Here is a 23,616-nt window from a genome sequence, read left to right on the forward strand (position 1 = left end):
CAAGTTAGGGGCCATAGACTTCACTACTATATTGCCTTATGTCCTATCTGTTGCTTTAAGTATGTGCTATGTGCTACCTGTGCTTCATGTTGTCTAATGTCAGTCCTAAAATTGCTTATGCTCTGTTTCAGCATTGTTTCAACTCTGTATTGGATTCCTGCTAATGCTCTGTCTTTGTGAGCTTGTATCTATTCACGCTATGGCATTGCTTCTGGAAATGTCCTTGATATTGACTGTACTAATCTCACACTGTGTAATCTGCCTTGAGTCTCAGTGAGAGGCAGACTATAAATGACATAAATAAATAAAATTAAAAATTAGTAATTATACCCAGGTCAGGCTCCTCCCCTCTCCAGGCTCCACCCCAAAAAACCTCTGGAAATTTCCCAACCTGGAGCTGGCAATTCTAGTCTTGTAGTTGTGGTAGAATTACAGCAGATCTCCAGATCACTTCCCCTGGGGAAAAGGGTTGCTTCGGAGGGTGGATCTACGGCATTATACCCAGCTGAGGCCCCTCCCCTTCCCAGACCCTGCCCCCTCCAGGCTCCACCCCCAAATCGCCCAGAATTTCCCAATCCAGGTTGACAACTTTACCAGGTAGGATTGCCAGCTCTGGGTTGAGAAATTCCTAACCCAGATTGTAATGCTAGAGTGTCCACCCTGCAAAGATCCAGAGGAGTTAGCAGTGTTAGTCTGTAGTAGCAAAATCAAAAAGAGTCCAGTAGCACCTTTAAGACTAACCAATTTTATTGTAGCATAAGCTTTCGAGAATCACAGTTCTCTTCGTCAGATGCATCTGGGGGCCGACTTGAGGGCACTGCGAAGGAACCGCGAGATGGCGATTCGTTCATTATATTTTCTCCACTACTCACTGCCTCAAGGGCCCTCCTTGGGATAAAAATGTTCAGAGTAAATAAAAGAAGCCTTATTTATTTAAAAATCTCTATGCCACCTTTCCAACCAAATAGGGTCCCCGAGGTGGCAAGCGTCAACATTCAAACATCAAGATTCAGTCCATCAGGACATTAAAATGGCATTTAAAACTTAAGTCTATATGAAATATTTAAACAATTTAATAAAACAAATAAACACACACAACAACTCAACCAAGGAGGAGAGCCGATAACAGTTAGCAACGGTGGCAGGGGCACCAAACAAACCCAAGGCCATCACCTGGCAGTGCAAAACAGCAATAAAGGGAGACACACAAATCTCCTGGGGACAGAGTTCCAAAGTTTAGGGGCCATGACCAAGAAGGCCAAGAAGGCACTGCTGCAGACGTCACGGGTACTTGAAGCAGGGAGTGCAAAGATGACCACAGCGGACAACTTAGGCTCGAATCCCGGCTCTGCCATGGAAGCTTGCTGGGTGACATTGGTTGGCTTACCAGTTGCCCGTCAGTGGCGAGCAATCTCCCAGGGGTTTACCCGGTTGCCCGCCAGTCGCTGGAGGTAGCGAACCCCCTGGTGATCACCCACCACTGGCAGGCAACCCAACAAATTATGCATTGGTTGCGCTCCCTGCAGGGCAAGATGATGTCACTTCCTGGCGGTTGTTGCACCAGCTGGGGGCATGCTCCTGAGCTTCGCTGGGGCTAATTTTGGCCCCAAATGGGCCAGAGTTAGCCCTGAGCGAAGCGCAGGAGCATGCCCGTGGCCGGCGTGATGACATCACTTCCTGGAAGTGACATCATCATGCCTCTCTGGGAGAACGTGTGTGAGAAGACTTCCCTAGGTAAGTCCCAGGTCCCCCGTCTCCTGCCAGGAGGGTATAGGGACTTGGAAACCCTAGACATTGGGCCAGTCACACCCTTTCAGCCAAACCTACCTCACAGGGCTGCTATTGTGAGAATAAAATGGAGGAGAATAACGTAAGCCATTTTGGGCCGCCAATGCGGAGAAAGGCAGGGTGTACATGAAGTCAGTCAATCAATCAGATAGGGGAGCACTTTGGCCTCTATGCTGGTTTTTCCTCCTCTTATCCTCTATATTGGATCTCTGTCTTGTATTTCTACTGTATTCAGATTTCTGCATTGTCACATTGCATTGTTTAGAGTCCAGTAGCACCTTTAAGACTAACCAACTTTATAGTAGCATAAGCTTTCGAGAACCACAGAGATGCATCTGATGTAAAGTGCTGTGGTTCTCGAAAGCTGACGATGCATCTGATGAAGAGAGCTGTGGTTCTCGAAAGCTGATGATGCATCTGACGAAGAGAGCTGTGGTTCTTGAAAGCTGACGATTCATCTGATGAAGAGAGCTGTGGTTCTCGAAAGCTGACGATGCATCTGATGAAGAGAGCTGTGGTTCTCGAAAGCTTATGCTACTATTAAGTCAGTTAGTCTTAAAAGTGCTACTGGACTCTTTACGATTTTGCAACTACAGACTAACAGGGCTAACTGCTCTGGATGTATTGCATCCAGCCATTGATCGTACTGATCCTATTGACTTAAATATGTGTAATCTGCCTTGAGTCTCGGGGAGAAAGGTAAGACTCTAAATAACACAAATAAATGTAGATGAACAGCTTTGCTGCTATGTGAGAGGGCTAGAGGATGCTGATCAGCTCCAGCAGGGCCCTTCTTACCTTTTTCTGTTCTACGGAAGGAGGGGAGAACTAGAGTGTCCTTTGGAGGGAGTGATGAAAATGTAAAAAGGCAGGATTATCAAAAGAAATAAGCACGATATGGTTCTAATTTGCTCCTTTTGCTTGCGGGAAAAGATAACCAAGGAAATTATGTCTGCTCATCAAGGCATAACTGCAGAGGCAGACTGGAAAGTTGGCAACCAGAATGCTCATCTGCCCATTTTCTGTCTTCTGGGCAGATGTTCTGAATTGAACTGAGATCATTGGGGGAGGGGGAGCGAGCCTCTTCCTCGGGAGACTGGGCTGCAGCTGGCATGCCCCCTCCCCATGCCCGAGGAAGCTGCCCCTCTCCCACACCGGCTGACATCCGTTTCCCTGAACGGCCCACAGGAGCCGCTTGCTTTCCCACACGCCAGAGGTCAGCGGCTCCCTTGTGCAGTCCTTGGAGGAGGAATGCGCTTCCTGTCCAGCCCCCAGGCTTTGGGCCAGCAGAACCGCTGGGTCCTGGGAATAGGATGGGTGACCTCCAGTGACCGGATGCAACGTGCGCACCCTCCTTGCCCCCCGACCGTTGCGTGGGAGAGGAGAAGGACTTCTGGAAACTACTATGCAGCCAGCAAGGAGGAGGGACTTGGCACTTCAGAGTCCTGTTCTCTTTTGCACTTGGGCGTCCAAGTGAGGCCCTTTAGTCGGGCCAGCTAATGGAACCTCCATTTCCCAAGGCAGTGTATCTCCAAATAGCAGCTGATGGGGACAAACAGGGTCCCGGTTGTGGGCTTCCCACAAGCATTTGGGTGGCCTTTGTGGGAAAGAGGATGCCGGACTTGGTAGATGCCGGATCTCCTCCAGCAGGGCTTGCAAACATTTCAAAAGTCAGTTGATACACGTAGAAGTTGTGAAATTAATCAGCATTTTGTCTCTCGAATCAAGCAACTGGATCTCTCTAGAACAACACTTCATAGCCTGTCCTCTGCTTGGTAGGCTTGCCAACTGTTCACAACAAAACTGCCTTTCCTGCAAAGATCTGCCCTCAAAAATCGACAGGTGAAGCTTTTCATGCCACAGAGGCTGCCATGCTCCGTGGCAACTCAGGTATCTTGTAATGGGCACAGGAGCTGAGGCCTCTTGCAAAGTTGGCAACCCGCAAAGGAAGCTCATCGGTCATTCAGCTCTCTTTGAGACCTTGTCATTTTCCTTCCATCCTTCTGATTCCACGCTAAGAGCTCTCATGTTCTCCTTTGACTCTGTGGAATGAGGATTTTTCTAGTAAAAGCTGCATGTTTTTTAATTTGGTTCTTGCTGAGTTAAAGCCTGGAAGTTTTGGATGTCCCAGACTTCCGCTCTGTGTGGGTGATTGAACCGTGCAATTAAGCAATGACTCAGTGCTGAGCCCCCATCGCAGGACAGAAGGCAGAAATTCACTGCAAAGTGCAGGCTGGATTGGCTGGGGGCGGGCACTAACCCCATTCATCATAAGAGACATTGATATCTGGCCCTTTGCAGAGGAGCGCAAGGTCTGTATTTGCACATGGGAGAGCCAGGCTGGAGTCCGGAAGCCCGGAACTGCTTCCCGTATCCCCTTCTTGGTGCTGAGGTTGCAGGCAGGAGTTTGGCAGGGCTGCCAAGGAGGGGGTCACTAGGGACACAAAATTCCCAAGGCCCGGGTTGCTTTGGGGGGCAGTTTATTTTCCTCTCTCGATAGCATTGCCTAAGGTTGCCAACTGGCCTAGAGAGAAAAAATGTCCTGTTCTTTTAACAGAGGCTTCATGGGAGCTAATTTATCAGGTGATGTCAGGCTTGCCAGCCTCCAGGTGATAGCTGGAGAGCTCCCGGAATTACAACTGATCTCCAGGCAACAGAGATCAGTTCCCCTGGAGAAAATGGCTTTGAAGGGTGAACTCTATGGACTTATACCCCACTGAGGCCCCTCCCCTCCCCAACCCCCACCCTCTTCAGACTCTGCCCCCCAAATCTCCAGGCATGTCCTAATCTGGACTTGGCAACCCTACTCCAAGCGGGAGCTGGAGGTGTCCTGGAATTACAACAGATCTCCAGATGACAGAGGTCTGTTCCCCTCGAGAAATTGGCTGCTTTGGAGGGGTGGGCTCTATGCTGCTGAGGTCTCTCCCCTCCCCCAACTCCACCCTCTCTAGTCTCTACCCCCCAAATCTCGAGGAATTTCCCAGTCTGGAGCTAGCAACCCTAGGTGATGTTATTTATCTCCACGGCACGAAAAGCTTCAGCCATCCATTCCCCCATGTTAGGCCTCTATTAAAGGGACATGACATTTTCTTTGGGCCAGTTGGCGACCCTAGATAGCACGAAAGCTGCAGGCAGGATGCCTTGTTGGGGACCAACAGGTTGACAGGTTAAATCTCTAAACTTTGCAACTGCTATAAATAAAGGTGCTTGTTAATTATGATTTCCTTTAGGATGTGATATGTGGCTCCCCCTAGTGGGGATCTATTGAACGTAGCCCCAGTTATGGACAAGAGAGCAAGTGAGATTGATTCTTGGGAGGTAACAACTTCTTTGAGCTGAGTGCATCTGAGCATGTGCAGAAAGCCTTTCTTTTGCCTCAATAGCAACAATTTTTTACTCCTCAGCACACTGTGCAGGGAACCATGGCATGTTTTTTTTTGTCTTTAAACACTCCAGAGTGTCTCTAGATGAGTATGCAGGCTTTTTTCTGATGGCTGTTATTCTTTGTCATGCAATTTTGTATCTTTCAGAATATAACCGATAATGATTTCTTTTCTTTGCGTCCTCCCACTCAGGCGTCTTGGCCCGGAGGGTGAAATTGTGGCTAGATGAAAAGAGGGAGCGCCTCCCTACAGAGTCATTTCTGAGGGCTTAGCCACAATAATTGTAGGGGCAGGAGTGTGGGACTAAGATCAAGGAAGGCCGATTCTGCACATGTTGGATAATGCACTTTCAATGCACTTTAGCTATCGTTTGGAAGTGGATTTTTTGTTCCACACTCGAAAAATTCAGTTCCAAATGATCTCCAAAGAGGATTGGAAGTGCATTATCCCATGTGTGCAGAATCAGCCAAAACCTGTTTTTAATTTACTCAGCAACTGTAGAGTCAATTGCTCTTTCCCAACCCAACCTACATCACAGGGTTGCTGTGAAGAGAAAGAGGGAATGGGACAGCCACAAACGCTGCCCTGTTCTCCTTGGGAAAAGTGTGGAATAAAAATATAATAAAGCAGAATCTGAAAAGGCGCTTGCCTCTGAGCATGTGCAGAGTGCCTTTCAATCAGCTCCTGAAGTACGCAACTTTACCACCCCTGGAATGGGGAAATGAGCAAATGAGCTTCCTAGAGAAATGTTAGAGGTTGGGTGCTTCAGATATATTTCTCTAAAGGTAGCATTTTTGTCCAGCAATACTGCCAGAGCTCTATTAGTAGAAACTATAGAGCTGGAAGGGATCCTAAGGGTCATCTAGTCCAACCCCCTGCACAATACAGGAAATTTACCGCTATCCCTCCGCCACCTTCTGCAGTGACCAGAGGAAGGCAAAAAAACCTCCAGAACCCCAGCCAATCTGGCCTAGAGGAAAATTCCTTCCTGACCCCGAAGTAGAAGTGGACATTACTCTGGGTACGCAAGAAAGGGCCACAAGAGCCCAGTGCTGGCGCATCCCTTCATGCCCTCCCTCTCCTGATCTGTGCGCATTCATATCGTGGCGTAGAATTATCACTGCTGTCAGGTGGCCATCAAGAACAGAACAGACCTACAAGATCTAATCCTGTGACTTCCCACCTCTCTAATACATCACAAAAGGGGGCAAATAAAGTGAGCCTGGGAGATTTGGGACCGGATCTCCAGCAGCATGGAGCAAACCAAAGCAGCATGCAGGGGAGGGGAATGGGGTCAGGAAAGGGGCTCTAGAGCAATACTGGACCCTTTATTATTGGAAAAATAACGCAGGAAGGTACGGTTGGACGTCCTTCTCCAGGTGCCTTTTCTCTAACCCAGTCTGGGCTGGGAGGACTTTAGTTCAGCAATAAGGTCTGTCTCTGACAAAGAGAGCCCTGTGGCGCAGAGTGGTAAGCTGCAGTACTGCCGCCCAAGCTCTGCTCACAATCTGAGTTCGATCCTGGCAGAAGCCGGGTTCAGGTGAAATGAGTACCCAGTTTCCTGGGGGTAAAGTGTAGATGACTGGGGAAGGTGATGGCAAACCACCCCCTAAAAAGTCTGCCAAGAAAACGTCGTGATGCGACGTCCCCCCCATGGGTCAGTAATGACTCGGTGCTTGCACAGGGGACTACCTTTACCTTTTACCTGACAAAGAATAGAGCAGGTGGCACTTTAATCATATTATCTGTGTAAGATATGTATATATCGTCTCTTTGCACTGATGCCCGAAGCAGTTCCATAGCAGAATTAAACCAATACATGTTAATCAAACAACTGGAAACCAAAATCTAATTAAAGAAGAAATTAAAAGTGGTTCTATTAAAATGAAAGACCAACGATGAATACATCATCATGGGCAGCAGGGGGGCGGGAATCAATCAATAGAAGAACTGTTTCCTAATTGAAAGCTTTTGGAAATAAGGTAGGAATAAGATGGACAGAGACAAGGCCGAGGGGGAAAGACTGCAGAGTGGGGGAGCTACCACCAAGAAGCCCCTAGCCTTTGCGATCGAATACCTCTGTACTGAAGGCAGAGGATACAATTCAGGGCTGCAGAGGAAGAATGCGATGTCCAAATGAGAACGGGTGCAAATGGTAGCACTGCTGTGAAAGGCTTAGAGCTTCTCTGGAAAGCGGGTGGCAGTCTCGCTCCTGAGCGAACGGAAAGTCCGTAGAGGAGAACCAAAGGATTCAATTTCTGCTTCTCGAGGATTCAGTTCTGAGAGCTGGCATTGCAGAACGAGTGTGCGTGGAACAAGGAAATGAAATGCTGGTGTAGATCTTACTCACCTGGTGACCTGAGGCCAGTAAACCTGTCTCCTGCCTGCATTGCTGGTGGTGGAGAGTGCCCTCAAGTCACAGCTCACATATGGCAACCCCTGGTGGGGTTTTCATGGCAGAGGACTAACAGAAGTGGTTTGCCATAGCCTGCCTCTGCAACCTTGGTCTTTGTTGGAGGCCTCCCATCCAGTTACTAACAAAGGCCAACCCTGCTTAGCTTCTGAGATCAGACGAGATCAGGCTCACTTGAGCTATCCAGGTCAGGGCCCCGTCTGCATTATGGGGCTCATAATACTGACCTACCATACAGGGTTGTTGTAAGGACTGCAGGCTTTCGCCCAGTGCAAGGAGCTTTCTCCAAACATCAGGGAAAGACTCCGAGCTCTGGAGGAAAACAGCCCTGCTAGCTGAATGGATTTCCAGGTTCCAACCTGATACACACTGTGACACTGAGAGATCTGTCTTTTGGTGCTACACCTCTGAAGATGCCAGCCACAGCTGCTGGCGAAACGTCAGGAACTACAATGCCAAGACCACGGCAATACAGCCCGGAAAACCCACAACAACCATCGTTCTCCGGCCGTGAAAGCCTTCGACAATACATCATGCAAACCCTATTCTTAAGATGCTGTTCTTATTCCCATTGGGGTAAAATCTTAAGGCTGCCATCTTTTCTTACTGGCCTGGCTCCTCTGCCCTTTTAAAGCAGCCCAGCACAGCCTGATATGATGGGAAGGGGCTATGGCTTAGTGGCACAGTTTCTGCTTGATATACAGAAGGTGCCAGGTTCAATTCCATACATCTCCAGTTAAGAAGGACCAGAGAGTAGGTGACGTAAAGGTCAAGGTGGTCCCCTGTGCAAGCAGCGAGTCATTACTGGCCCATGGGGGGACTTCGCATCATGACGTTTTCTTGGCAGACTTTTTACGGGGTGGTTTGCCATTGCCTTCCCCAGTCATCTACACTTTACCCCCAGGAAACTGGGCACTCATTTTACCAACCTCGGAAGGATGGAAGGCTGAGTCAACCTTGAGCCGGCTACCTGAACTCAGCTTCCACTGGGATCGAACTCAGGTCGTGAGCAGAGCTTGGGCTGCAGGACTGCAGCTGACCACTCTGCACCACGGGGTGAAATTTCCCCTCTAGGTGGCAGGAAAAGCTTCAGCTGCCCAATTTGTACCTGTTAGTTGCTGTCAAAAAGATGCAGGAACTGCCCACATCCAAAGCTGTAAGGGCAGGAATACCTTGCAAGAGCGCTGGTCTATGTTAGCGCACTGAAGCTAGGCCAGAGGAAGGCGTTTGAGCTGGGGCTTTGGAGGCACTCCTCAAAGGACCCTGCAGGGATTTCACGTCTGTCGTTGGCCAGATGCTCTGCACCCAGGAGGGTCTGAATCCCAGGGGAGTTGTCGTGCCAACGGCGCTGCCTTGCCCAGGGGGATTCTCTGGCAGTAAAGGTGACCGCGGCTCTTCCTCGGCCTCTTCAGCCTCTCTTGGCTTCCCTTCTCTGTTCACTCTGGCCAAAGTGAAGGACAGAGCGCAGGTGACCAGCAGCACCCCAGCAACGGTGCACAGGACCGTTCCCACCGCTCGGCAAATCCCCAGGGCATAATTGTACTCCACAGCCTGCTGGTCGAGCACCACGAACTCTTCTGCACTGATTCCTTCCATCTTGGGGGGCAGGAGGAACCCCGTGGCCAGGGCAGCAGCTCCAATGAGCGACAGCAGGATCCCAGCGGAGAGGGTCACCTTGGGAGGCAAATGGCACTGAATGAGAGGAGCTGCAATGCAGGCGCGCATCTTAGAGCCAAGCTACAAGTGACGCCTGACCCAGGTTGGACGCTTGTCAGCTTCCCTCAAGTTTTGATGGGAAATGTAGGCGTCCTGGTCTTGCAGCTGTAATGGAGAGCCAAGCTGTAAAACCAGGATGCCTACATTTCCCATCAAAACTTGAGGGAAGCTGACAAGTGTCCAACCTGTGTAAGGCGTCACTTGTAGCTTGGCTAGCACACCTTTCCTTGCCCAGCTTCTGTGCAGAGCAAGGGTTTGGTGTGCGCACAGATCAAGTCAAATAACAGCTGAAATCGAATGCCTCCCCCTCCCTGGTTTATTTTTTAAAATCCAACCAAGCAATGTGCTTCAGTAGCACGCAGCTAGTGGGCATACACTTGGATTTCAGCCCCGGGGACTTCTAGGCAGGATCAGAATCGGAGGAGACCTCAGAGATTGTGCAAGGCCACAGAGATCCTTTTCACACTTACTCAGGAGTAAAAGTCCCCTGGAGCTCAGTGCGGCTTGCTTCTCAATAAATATGCATAGGGTTGGCTTGTTAGGGCAAAACAAAGAAGGAGGGGATGAGGTGAGGCCTGCAGGCACAAACCCCTTGCAAGTATACGAAGCGGGACTGTCTCCTGCCCAACGGGGGGCTGCCTGCCTCCCTACACCGGCCTCACCCCTCTGTTCTCAGTACTCAGGGCTTGTGCGAAGATGTAAGCAAGAGCATCCCTGAGCATACACAGAGTGCCCTCCCTCAATAGTCCCAGGAAGCCCTCACACACATCTGAAGGTCCAGTTATTGTGCGGCTCCAGACTATTTCTAGAGGTTTAAATGCTACTCCTGCCTTGAGTAGAATCACAGAATCATACGTCTGGAAGGGTCCTCCAGGGTCATCTAGTCCAGCCCCCTGCACAAGGCAGGAAATTCACAACTACATCCCAAATGGATGGGTTGGAGTATCCCATCCATTTGCGGAAATATTCACAGTCCCCATGCTTGGGGTTGCCAAAGTGTGTGTGTGAAGGAGGGGGGTTGGGGGTGGTGCTGGGGGCAGACTGAGCAGAAGCGCCCTGCGGGGTTGCCAACAGGTCTGAAGAAGCCCTGTCCTGTCCTTTCAACAGAGGCTTAATGGGGTGCTATTTACCATGTGGTGTTATTTTCCTCCATACCATGAGATGCTGAAGCTGCTCCTTTCCACACATTAAGACTCGATTAAAGGGACAAGTAATTCCTCTCCACAAGACTTGTTAACAACCCTAGCAGCACAGCCTGCTGTCCAACAGGTGTGCCACAGGAACCATGGCAAAGTTCCCGAGGATGCTGAGCAGTAGGGTTGCCAGCTCCAGGGTGGGAAATTCCTGGAGATTTGGGGGTGGACCCTGGAGAGGGTGGGGTTTGAGGAGAGGAAGGTCCTTAGTGGAGTATAATGCCATAGAGTCCACCCTCCAAAGCAGCCATTTTCTCCATGGGAACTGATCTCTGTGGCCTGGAGATCAGTCGTAATTCCAGGAGATCTCCAGCCACCACCTGGAGGCTGGCAACCCTAAGAGCGCGATGCTTGGCTCGTCCCATGGCAAGCCACCCCTGTAGTCACAGCTGGAGTACTCTCAGGTCCCAAAGTATGGGAGGGATGGCAGGATTTGAACAGCACCCGGGGAACTCTTTCTGAGTAATGTCAAGATAGTCTCACACTAGCCTGCAGGTGGCGCCGGAGCCATCTCAGTCGATGCCTGGCCCCTGTCCGGCGCCGGCGGCTCTCAACCCTGCTTGGCCTGGCATTTTGCAACAGGTTTGGGTGGCATTCTGTCCCCTTGCTTGCTAGCCTTTGTTCTACTTCTTGTCCTCAGATAGACACCCCCTCTTCTTTCCATGGCAGGGTCATGATCCCAGCTGGATAATGCCTCTGCTCCTCCTGAGTCAACATTGAGCAGTATCCAGGAAACACTTCAGGCCAGAAGAATAGAAGAAGAACCTTGCTGGGTCAACCCAGTGTCTTGTCTCCAAAACCGGGCAGCAGAATGCTTGGCATGTTTACAAGACAACAAGCATTTTCCTGCCCAGTCTTCCCCCCACCCCGTGGAGGGCTTTTAAAAATCAACAAAAGTTAGCTTACTATCATTATGATCAGGGCTTTTTTTCTGGGAAAAGAGGTGGCAGAACTCAAGATTGCACAATGACGTCACTTTGGGTCAGCTGGAACAAGGGGGGAGTTTTTTTAAAATTGCCCTTGGCGAAAATGGACACATGGCTGGTGGCCCCGCCCCCTGATCTCCAGACAGAGGGGAATTTAGATTGCCCTCTGCAATCTAAGCTCCCCTCTGCCTGGAGATCAGGGGGCGGGGCCACCGGCCATGTGACCATTTTTAAGAGGTGCTGGAACTCCGTTCCACCACGTTCCCACTGAAAAAAAAAGCCTTGAATGATTTTATAACCATCTAACTACGTCTTCTGAATTCCCAACTTTCATTTTGAAAAGAAATGAAAACTGAGAATTCAAAGAACCTCGTCAATTGCAAAAAATCTATCCACAAGCGGGTATACTGAAAACTGAATCCCCAGTGTTTTTTTTTCCTGTTTTTAAAGTAAGTCTCAAACCGTTCTTGTTGTGGAGCTTTATCTCCTCAATGAAATGGGCTAGAGATTGACTTTTTGTAATGAAAGATGGAAATTCAGAGGACCTAGCGGACAGATTATTATAATGCTATAACAATATAATGACCTAGATTTTTTGAAAAATGAAAAAGCCTCTGGGGCAGGGGAATAGTCGCCATGGAGGGTAGGATGCTAATGTGGACGGGACCAGGCAAGAGATGGGCTTTCCTATCCCCACAACAGCTACCCTGGTTTTGCCATGATCTTTCCAAAAAGATCGTAGTAAACCATGCTTTGCAAAGAATGCAGAAATGCCAGGAGAACATTTGGAAAGCACAACATGAAACTTTGGGGGAGCAAGAAAGAACCCTTTTCCTAACGGCTCCCAATATGAACCAAAGAGCTGCTGTGGAAACAACCCTTATATTTATAGATAGGCTACCTTCCTGACTGATATCCTCCCAACGATGCTAGCAGTCATCACGTCTTGTGGAGGAGAGTCCCACAAGCTCTTTAGGCGTTCACTGAACGTCTGCCTTGATCCTGCTGCCAATGGGTGTCAACTATTACAAAAAGGAGTCTTGCCAAAACTCGGCAAGTGAAATGCCCTTTGTAAACTAGCCAAATTTTAGCACTCGTGTATCTTTTGTGCCCATTGCCATCTTTAGAGGAATGGTCCTGGCGGGGCTTTTTTTCTGGGAAAGGAGGTGGTGGAACTCAGTGGTGGAACTCAGGACCGCACAATGACGTTACTTCAGGTCAGCTGGAACAAGAGGGAGTTTTTTAAAGTTTAAATCGCCCTCGGTGAAAATGGTCACATGGCTGGTGGCCCCGCCCCCTGATCTCCAGACAGAGGGGAGTTTAGATTGCCCTCCACACCGCTTGGTGCGGAGGGCAATCTAAACTCCCCTCTGTCTGGAGATCAGGGGGCGGGGCCACCGGCCATGTGACCATTTTCAAGAGGTGCTGGAACTCCGTCCCACCACGTTCCAGCTGAAAAAAAGCCCTGCCTTCAGAGATTCCAGTCTCAGATACTAGAAAGCAAAAGGCAGCCACTGAAGCCGGTGGTATTTGATCTCCCCCCACAAAAGATGCAATCCATACCTTCCAGAGGACAGAGGTCCACCCGCTGCAGGCTGTGGTGGTTGAAGGTTTAGAGGCCTCATCCAGATGAGCGCTGGTACAGTCCTCATAGAAAAGGTGTAGGTAGGAATGGACTCCGTACCATTTGCCTTGTTCCACATTTGAGCCACAGCGGCAGCCGCACAAGGGGTCGCAGGTCGCGGGCATCGGACCTGGGTGGGGCATACCAAACAGTTCAGGCTTTGCTAATACAACCAAATGAGGCTTATTAAAGGGTGTAGATTGCCAGACAACATAAAGAGAGTTATTAATTTTACTATAAATGACTTAAATATAGGTTTGGTTCCCCGCTTTTTCTGCATTCAAATGATCACGCATACTGGAATCGATGTGTGCCATTAGATAAATGACACGGTTTATTAGATCGTTGGATGATGTGTAAGATGTAATGGGAGCTTCGTTCAAATTTGTAAAAAAAATTATAAACGGAGAGACAGAAGCATCTCTTCCCATGGCATATGCACACATTTCTCTTGCCTAAATCTGATGTTTAATCAAACAGGCTGTATATATTTTTACACCAATTCAAAATCCTGTAAAACCTAGTTGGTCAGAGACAAAAATATGAGATGAGTGTACTGGCCGTGAGCAGCAATTCCTATTCCGAAATTCTAACTATTTACCTGTCCATTTTTATCGTGCCATTCGTTCAAGGGCAGCATGCGTGGAAGGGTTGCCAATTGCCTGAAGGAAAAAAAGTCCTATCCCTTTTAACGGGATAAAAGCAAGAGTCCAGTAGCACCTATAAGACTAACAAAATTTGTGGTGGGGCGTGAGCTTTCATAAGCCACAGCTCGCTTCTTCGATAGAGGTGGAATGGGAGTCCGTCTGTCCTTATATCCTGGTGAGTGGAGTGATTGCAGAAGCCGAATGATAATAGCCGGTGAACGATACCTGTGCAAGTTTCTTCACAAGGTTGATGGATTTCTGCTCTGTACGGCTAAATGTGGTGCCTTCCATGGAGACAGAGCAAGATGGGTAGCCGTGTTAGCAGTGGAAAAGAGCAAGAGGCCAGCATCTGAAGAAGTGAGCTGTGGCTCACGAAAGCTCCTACCCTACTACAAATTATATTAGTCTTCTAGATGCTACTGGACTCTTTGCTCTTTTCCACTGCTACAGACAGACTAACACAACCATCTTGATCTATTTTAATGGGATGTTATTAACCAGGTAATGTTATTTACTTCCATGCCACGAACCGTTTCAGCTCTCCTTTCCAAAAATCACAGAAACACAGGGTGTCATGGATGCCCACGTCCATGCCATTGTTGTGTTGTAAGCTATCACTGTGTCTTGACTTTTATACTGAGAATGATATAGACAATTCTACCATTGCGGTCTGCTACATTTTATGTTAAGTCACATACTGTATCTTATGCATTTTATGAGAAGACTCCTGAGGGTGTCCAAACTGCTAATATTAATTGCCAAAGGAGCTAGCAAGCTCTTCCTTATCTCTAAGAAATCTGCGCTTTCATTTCTGTGTGGCCTTGGCTGAGAGCTTGCAGCTGGGTGCTGAAATGTATCTGCTTCACAGGAGAGAAGATTCCACTGTGTACCTTATCTCAGACTAAACTGATTTTTGTTCCCATGTAACTTTTTAGGATTTCGCGCCTAAATGCAAAGGGGACGGGAGAACGTCTATATCAGCGGCCCTATTGTTTGCCTAGTTACTTCTGTCAACTGCTACCTATAAGTGAACACCTGTATGGATCTCTAATAAAGTTTCTTCAACTAATGCACCTGCCTGCTTTCTGTGAGGGGCTTGGGGGTCTAACTGCCAGGGATTGACACCCTAGGACTTATATAGGGTTGGAAGGGACCTTCAGCATCACCTAGTCCACCCCCCTGCACAATGCAGGGAATTAACAACTACCTCCCCCCCCCAAACACACACAGTGACCCTTGCTTCATGCCCAGAAGACGGCAAAACACCATCAGGATCCCTGGCCAAACTGGCCCAAGGGAAATTGCTTCCTGATCCAATTCATCTCCACTGCCTCTGTTAAAGGGAAAGAACTTTTTCCTCTGGGTCTGCCCGCACCCCTAAGGCATGGCTCTCCATTCTTTTGTTCCCACAGAAAGTGAGTGGCCCAAGGTGAGCTCTATGGCATAGGAGTGGTTTGAACCAAGCAGATCTCCAAAGTACTAGTTGGATTTATTCCACCTAGTGTCTCACACTGGCTCTCGAACAATCGGCAAAACATATTCTTGTTCTAGCCCTTGAGACCTCTTCAAGAGGGCAAAAGCCCTCTTGAAAGAGGCCTCTGGTTTTGCCAAGCTAGGAAAAAAGCCTTCTGCCAATCCAGGACAAAATCCATGTAATACCTTTTACTAGGGCCAACCAAAATGACACAAAAGATTCTGCAAGCTTCCGAGCCCACCAGAACTCTTCACCAGGCCCGATGTTACCCACCCAGTCACAACGAGAGGAGTTATGTTGATTGCTTCTGGGCCTGTCTTGGTTGTGTCTAAAGCACAGGGTGGAAGGTTTAATTTTTGCAAAGAAGTGAGCGCACAGATTCAGGCTGCCAACTCCTTGTGTGTTGCACCTGTGCCACTTCATGCTGCCACTTTGTTGTATCTGTGCAAACGTGCAAGGGTTCATTGTGACGTGCTGCCTACAACCTTAGGGTTACCACCTCTGGGTTCAGAAATTCCTTGAGATTTGGGGGTGGAGCCTGAAGAAAGTGGGGTTTGGGGAGGAGGGGACCTAATGCCATAGAGTCCACCCTCCAAAGCAGCCAATTCCCCCAGGGGAACTGATCGCTGTCATCTGGAGATCAGCTGGCAAACCTACACCTGGACTCCCCCACCTCCCCTCATTTTCTTTTTACCTGTCAAGCTCAGCAAAGGAAGGGGAGGAAGCCCTTTGCAGAGCCACGAGGGACCTGGGTTTATGGGAGAAATCTCTTCCCTGCAGTTTTGAAAACCACGTTAGTTCTGCCCCCTTCCCTGTGATACTGATGGTTTGAGGTTCCAGAGAGACACTCCGCCACCAACAGCCGCCCTGCAGTTTCCACCTTCAAAATCCGATCCAAATAGGTTTATTTTTGATCCAATTTGAAGGAGAAATCTCCAGGAATTCTGTAAGTCATGCAGAGTCCAATTTGGGATTTTCTGCATTCCATGCAGGGAAAATTTCCCATGCAGAAGCAGCCTATATTTATTTATTACTTAATTGTATTTTTCCTTCATTTTTACCCTCCCTTTCTCCCCAGTGACGACCCAAAGTGGCTTAGCTTGTTCTCCTTTTCTCTGCTGTATCCTCACAACAGCCCTGTGAGGTAGGTTAAGCAGAGAGTGTGGGACTGGCCCAAAGTCACCCAGCAAGCTTCAGGATTGAAACCTGGGTCTCCCAAATCCCAGTCCAACATTCCAACTACCACACCACACTGGCTCTCCTAAATTTACATCTGTGCTTTAAAAAAGGTAGTAGGAAAAGAGGAAGACCTAAAACAAGATGGCTGGAGCCAATAAAAGAAGCCACGTCCTCCAGTTTGCAGGATCTGAGCAAGTCTGTTAATGATTGGACGTTTTGGAGGTCTTTCCTTCATAGGGGCACCATAGGTTGGAGGCGACTTGACAGCACATAACACACAGCAGATCTTCAGTTTCATATGGAATTGGTTTTTTGCATCTACTGCATCTATTTCCTAATGGTTGGGCAGGCACAAGTCCCTTATGTCAAAATTATCATTTTATACTCTAAAACAACGTTTCCTCTTTTTTGCATGAATGAAAACTTGCAACTCAAATGCCAAGAATTTGGATTAGGTGGTTGGCAGGGGCCAGAAAGGGCCACTGGTACGCACAGGAGCTGAGGCAGGACCCATTTCCTTTCTGGGGCTCTGGGGGAAACCACTCCAGTCCCACCCCCCCAGTTGATAGTCTCCCAGGCATTGGATTCTCAGGAAGATTGCATTCGCCTCACCCTATAACACTTTGACCAAAGTAACATTGCTTTGCATTTAAGCTTAGGGCAGGGGAAGAGAGAAAAGAAAGGTGCCGTGCATCCCCAAAGGTTGCACAGGCAGAAAGAGCATTTCCTCTGTGCAGCCCTGTGCAAAAGGACTCCCCTCCCCCCTTCCTTCCCGGCTGCTGCTCACCACACCCATCAGCTGAGCCTGCCTGCCTGGCCAGGGGCTGGCTGCATCCTGCCTCTCCAATTGGCCGTTGCTATGGGAACCGCCTCACACAGAGATGAGGGAGGATGGTAGCAAAGTCAGCCCTTCTTTCAGCAGGCTGCGAGGCAGAATCAGCGGCAGGGGCTGGCTGGAAAATATGGGAGGGGGTGGGAGAGAAACACCTGCTGTGGAGAAAGGGGCAGAGTCTACCTGAGCGCTGGGGGAAATGGGGTTTTTTAAAAAATTGATGTTTAATTTTTTTACCCCACTTTTGCAACAAAGCATCCAAGGTGGCTAGCACTCACAAATTAAAAAATCCATTGAAAGCACATAATGAATATCAAATCTCACAATCATAGAATCATAGGGTTGGAAGGGACCTCCAGGGTCATCTAGTCCAACCCCCTGCACAAGGCAGGAAATTCACAACTACCTCCCCTCCCCCCCCCACCCACACACACAGTGACCGCTGCTCCAAGCCCAGAAGATGGCAAAACACTGTCAGGATCCCTGGTCAAACTGGCCTGGGGAAAATTGCTTCCTGACCCCAAAGTGGCGATCGGCATTACCCTGGGCATGTAAGAAGGGGCCACAAGAACTAAGCCCTGATGCAACCCTTCCTGCCCTCCCTCCCATGATCTGCCCGGGGTTCACACAATCAGCATTGCTGTCAGACGGCCATCTAGCCTCTGCTTAAAAACAGCCAAAGGGGAGCCCACCACATAAGCAAAATAAAATAGCAACCTAATCAAAACAAAAGCATGTTAAAAGCAGCAACTGCACAAAACAGTAAAACCTAATAAAAGGACCAGCAGCAGTTAAATCTCTTTAGACGAGCCTGATCTGATCAGATCTCAGAAGCTAAGCAGGGTCAGCCTTGGTTAGTAATTGGATGGGAGACCTCCAACAAAGACCAGGTTTGCAGAGGCAGGCAATGGCAAACCACCTCTGTTAGTCTCTTGCCCTGAAAACCCACCAGGGGGTGCCATAAGTCAGCTACAACTTGAGGGCACTCTCCATCACCAGTCACAAGTTATCATAGCAGTGATAACTAGTGGAGGTGGTAGGAAGTGCCGTCGAGTCACAGTTGACTTATGCTGAGGTTTTCAAGGCAAGAGACGAACATGATTTGCCATGGCCTACCTCTTCATAGCTACCCTGGTTTTCCATGGAGGTCTCCCATCCAATCACTAACCACGACCAATCCTGGTTAGCTTCCAAGATCAGACAAGATTGGGCTTCCCTGGGCTATCCAACTCAGAGGAGCAGCAATAGCTATCTATGGACAGATCATCTTTCCACCTGAGACCCAGGCAAAGAATCAAAACGCCAACCAACTGAAAGGCAAGTGAAATACAACATCTCTTCTGCCTGGCACCGAAAGGGCAGCAGGAACGGCACGGAGTGAAAACCTGTTATTATTTCAGCATCACCAGTTAGAAGAGCCTGCCCGCCTTGCACCCAGACCAAAGCTTCCGTGGGAGCAGATTGTCCCTCTGTACCTAGTCTCAAAAGATTCATATTCACTGTTATGGTTTAGATATAGCATCATCAATGCACCTGATGTGCAAGAGAGTCACGTGAGCAAAAAGCCAGGTGCCTGCCTCGAGGAGCTTACAATCCACAACAGGAGGAGGAGATGGGGAAAGGGAGGGAGGAGAATGGGCACAAAGGTAGCTGCATATTTCTGGAGGAGTTTCTTCAGGGGGTAAGCCAAAGGCTTGCAGAAAGGTAGGTTTTCCTTTGTAGATAGGAAGGGTGTCGGTTGCTTTAGGCTGATCCTGCACTGGGCAGGGGGTTGGACTAGATGGTCTGTATGGCCCCTTCCAACTCTATGATTCTATGATCCTATGAAGAGAGAGATTGCACAAGAATGGCAGTATGGTATTGTGGATAGAGGTCAGATCAGGATATGAGGTTCAGATTCAAACCTCCACTCAGCCATGAAGTTCACTAGCTAACCATTGGCCAGTCATGCTCTCTCCGCCTCGCCTACCTTGAAGGCTTGTTGTGAGGGTTAAATGGAAAGGGGAGAACCATGCATGCCACCCCGAGTTCCTTGCAGGACAAAACTGAATGAGATCTGGGCTGTTTCCACACTGCTTACCTTCCCTCGGAATGACCTGAAACATTGCGCAAAGACCGCAGAAGATCGCGTTTTCTTGCACGACATTGCGCAAATCTCACACGAGAAAACCCGATCTTCTGCGGTCTTTGCGCAATGTTTCGGGTCACTCCGAGGGAAGGTAAGCAGTGAGGAAACAGCCCCGTAGAAGGTGGAATGACACAGGTGTTCTGGGGTGGCAGCTCCAGGCATAAGGGCAGGAAAGAGCAGCAAGAGCAGACGGTTTATTTGTAGCGGGGAAAAGAGCTGGATGATGGGTCAACAGGAAAATCTGAGGATGGAGAGATGAGGATTCGAGGGGCAGGTGTTTGTGCCAGATGCAGGAGCATGCAGGAAGCTGATGTGGGGGGTTATGGTGAGCATGGGCTGAGCGATGCCAGGGGCGAATGAATGGCTTTGGCAGCAGAGATCTAGATAGAACATCCGGAAGGAAGCAACAGGTTCATCTCCAGCTGGGTCCAAAACAGACCATAATAACTTGTAAACCCCTTAGGGGCTCAAACTGAAAATGCCCTGGTTGCCTCTAGAATAACACCGATCCTTCCTCCCCCTGCAAAGGAGGGGGCAAGCGATATCGTTTCCAGTTGCGGCAAGCTTTCCCCGGCTATGACCCTCAATGACAGTTCCATGCGTTTTTGATGCTCAGAAGAGCATGCTGCCCCTAAAGAAAGTCCATTGGTGGGTTTCTCTAAGGATGAAGTCCAGAACGGGGAGCAGGCATGGAATTGGACCTCTGGCTATGATCACTAGCCCAAATTTCTTTGCGGAGCTGTAATAGGAAGGCCTCCAACACCCAAGGGGTTTTGTGGTTGAAATAAATGGGAGTCTAGCGGCACCTTGAAAACTGATCCAGGAATAAAGTCTTGGTGCCATTAGACCCCCGTTTATGTTGTTACCACCGTCTAAGAGTCTGTCTAACCCTCTGGAATTATTCCGGTAGTCGAATTCCTCCTGGCCGAGGCAGCTTGTAGCCGGTTTTCTCCTCCCCTCCATTCACCACCTCCTTCCATTTCGGAGGGGAAAGACTCCAGTTCTGACGGGTTGTTTGTGAGCCTAAATCTTTGGTCCCAGGTTGTGTGCCTTTGAAGCCCATCAGAAGTTTACCTTTAAGGCTGTCAAAGCCCATTCTCCGAAAGAGCGGCTCCTTTATTTCAAAACATCACAGAGCAGAGACAGCAAAGCGCCCCATCTGTCTTTTAGCTTTGCAGTTTGGATCTGGTTAAAAACCCTCTTTGAAGTCGACCTGGAGCCTCTCCGCACCAAAGCGGACGCGCTGAGGACAGATGTGTGCGCGGAATTGGATCTGCTGCCGACTCTGTAGGAAGCAGCAGGTTTCGATGGACATTTTAACATGCATCTAAGTAGGCAGCTGAGGAAAGCAGAAGTCTCCCCTGCTTGGGCTGCCCCACCACCCCCACCCCCAATCCGGCCTTTCTCCAGTTGGAGCTCTGTGATCAGAAGTTACCTGGCAGCAAGAGAAAAATGGTTTTTAAAAGTGGGTTTGGGCTGACGGGAGGCAGCCGATCCATTTTGCCCCTTTAAGGATTCGCTTTCCCTGCTCTTTCAGGAATCGGCCCATCATGGCCTCTCTGCCACCCTCCTAGCTCATTGCATGACTCGGGTTGAGGGCGAGGCCCGGCCTAATTCAGTCCAAGGTGGCTGAGATCTCAGTCCAAGGCGGCTGAGATCTCTCTGCCCCTGTCACAAACTAACTTGGAGCGCGGCTCTTTGCACTGAGCTGCCTTCTCCAGCTGAACGGCAGTTTGCTAAATGCCAAGGTTCTCGAATGCCTTCACTTGCCCTCTGTGGCTCTGTTTGTCACACAAGAGCCATCGCTGGTAATTAAGAGCCATCTTGGGCAGAGCTCATCTAGATTTGGTACCCCCCCCCAATCCTTACCTGTATTTGGATGCCAGTCAATCAGTTCCTAGCACATTATTCTTCCTTCTCCCCACAGGGTGACTGACAGGTGGCCTTGGGCATCAGGGGCTTTGGAGTGGCTGAGACAGCCGCCAATTTGCGACAGACGCAGGTGTTTATTGGCATCGGGCAGGGTGAAGCCGAAGACCTCGTTTTTTTCCAATTAGCAATGAAAGCTGGGCACAGGATGCAGCCGAGCCGTGTGGCAAAAGTCGGAAGCCGTTTACCTGTTGCAGCGGGCAGAGCTCGCCAGCCGCAAGTGCAGCCCTGGAATGCCGAGCGCCGTCTGAGTCACTCTCGGGAACCGAGCATCTCCTAGCCTGTTAGTAGCTCTGTGAGGAGGAGAGACACTTGCTACACAGCTGAAGGCCCTCCCCTGTCCCTGGCCTGCGTGAATCTCCGAGGCACGCTGCCTACCTCTGGGACACTTCCTGAGCGTGACCGGGAGCCACTTTCTCTCTGGATGAACTGGGCAGGTCGTTTCAAAATCTAATTATCTTGTTAACTGAGGCCCAGAGCAGGAGAGGCTGCCAAAGCAGCTTTGCAGGAAGGATTTAGCCCTCTGTGCTCTTCAAGGGGCCAGGTCTTGCCTGCAATGTGGCTTAGCAAACCCAGGGCAGAACACCCAGTGATGTTCTCCTGCACAAATCACACAGCGACGATTGACAAACCATTCCTATGTATTGTCGAAGGCTTTCACGGCCAGAGAACGATGGTTGTTGTGGGTTTTCCAGGCTGTATTGCTGTGGTCTTGGCGTTGTAGTTCCTGACGTTTCGCCAGCAGCTGTGGCTGGCATCTTCAGAGGTGTAGCACCGAAAGACAGAGATCTCTCAGTGTCACATATGCAAAAGAACCTCCTCACGATACAGTGAAGCCTCCACCATTAGCATTCCACACCCTGGGAAACTCTTACAGGATGACTCAGCCCAAACCCACCTTCCTGAGTAGATATAAATTACCTATTAACATCTTCTCCACACTGTGACACTGAGAGATCTCTGTCTTTTGGTGCTACACCTCTGAAGATGCCAGCCACAGCTGCTGGCGAAACGTCAGGAACTACAATGCCAAGACCACGGCAATGCAGCCCGGAAAACCCACAACAACCATCATTCCTATTTATTTCAACGGGGCTGGTGCAAAAAGTATCCAAACTCGAACGGCCGTTCTTTGATCCAGACCTTTCCCCTGTTCCAAATCCTACTGCTGTAGGCTGAATTCTTTGGATCCGTTCTGCAAATGTTTGCTACCTAGTTATGTTCCGTTAAACCTAATGCTATCTAGTTATGTTCTGCTGAACCTAAGAAGATTCTCAAATCCTTTTTAGGTTTTTCTCATGGATAAGGAGAAAAATCCATTCTGAAGGCGCATTTGCTGGCAGTCCATCCACATCTCAGGCCCCAGGCCGGCCTCTTGTGTTTATAAGGTGACAATCAATTGGTTCCTCCTAGTCTTTATGGAAGACCAAAGGAAATACAGAAGTCCTAGAACAACCACCCTCTATAGCCACTCTAGGACTTCTGTTTTCCCTAGACTGTGGTATACCATAAATTTTTTCCCCTGAAGCTGCCATTTCCTCCAGAAGAACTGATCTCTAGAGTTCAGTTAGAACTGAGTCCGGCAGCAGTCTGGAGATCAGTAATTTCGGGAGAACTCCAGGCCCCACTTCGAGGAAGGTAACTCTATGTATTTGGCCCTTGTTCATGGCATGTCATGAACATGACTTATTTTTATTGTAATACAAGAAATTACTTGCAGTTTGTCCCCTTCTGTACCTGCGCAGTAAAATGCATCCTTTAAATTAGAAGAGGGCAAGTTTCATGTTTCTGGGAACTACATTTTCCCCCCCAAGAGCCTTTGGAACTATCAGTCACAAAATCGGTCACAAAATGGTGGCTTACACAAAAATTGCAAATAGTAAAGAGTCCAGTAGCACCTTTAAGACTAACCAACTTATTTGTAGCGTAAGCTTTTGAGAACCACAGCTCTCTTCGTCAGATGCATCTGATGAAGAGAGCTGTGGTTCTCGAAAGCTTATGCTACAAGTAAGTTGGTTAGTCTTAAAGGTGCTACTGGATTCTTTACTGTTTTGCAACTACAGACTAACACGGCTAACTCTTCTGGATCTATGATAGAGATGGGCATGAACCGAAATACGAACCAAAGTTCATGACGAACTGGGCCAGTTCGTGGTTCGCAAACCAGCAGTTCATCAGAGCCAATTTCTGACGAACCACCACGAACTTTAGGCTGGTTTGTTTGGTTCGTTTTTTGGTTTGTCACTGCAGACAGCCTGGCGCTGATCAATCAGGTTCCTAGGCAACAGGGGATGGACTTCCTGCAGACCTTCTGCTGACCCGGAAGTGGCCTTCTGCTGGCCCAGAAGTCACCTTCTTTGGACCTGGAAATGATGGTTTGCTGA

The 23,616-nt window shown here is 49.1% G+C and overlaps 1 protein-coding gene across 1 annotated transcript; it reads right to left on the minus strand.

Moving 5' to 3' along the window:
* Positions 1-8,778: 8,778 nt before the first annotated feature.
* Positions 8,779-13,168, minus strand: NRSN2 (neurensin 2). Its single transcript, XM_054980478.1, has 2 exons — positions 12,983-13,168; positions 8,779-9,258 (listed from the first exon to the last, which is right to left on the minus strand). The coding sequence occupies exons 1-2, from the start codon at positions 13,166-13,168 to the stop codon at positions 8,779-8,781; spliced, it is 666 nt and encodes a 221-aa protein (XP_054836453.1).
* Positions 13,169-23,616: the final 10,448 nt, after the last annotated feature.

Source organism: Eublepharis macularius, chromosome 5, assembly GCF_028583425.1.
Source record: "Eublepharis macularius isolate TG4126 chromosome 5, MPM_Emac_v1.0, whole genome shotgun sequence".
Classification (NCBI taxonomy): domain Eukaryota; kingdom Metazoa; phylum Chordata; class Lepidosauria; order Squamata; family Eublepharidae; genus Eublepharis; species Eublepharis macularius.

Coding starts and splice junctions, on each gene's coding strand:
- NRSN2 (XM_054980478.1), bottom strand. CDS start 13,168: ATGCCCGCGACCTGCGACCCCTTGTGCGGCTGCCGCTGTGGCTCAAAT. Junction 9,259..12,982: donor GGACCTCTGTCCTCTGGAAG/GTATGGATTGCA, acceptor TTGCCTCCCAAG/GTGACCCTCTCCGCTGGGAT.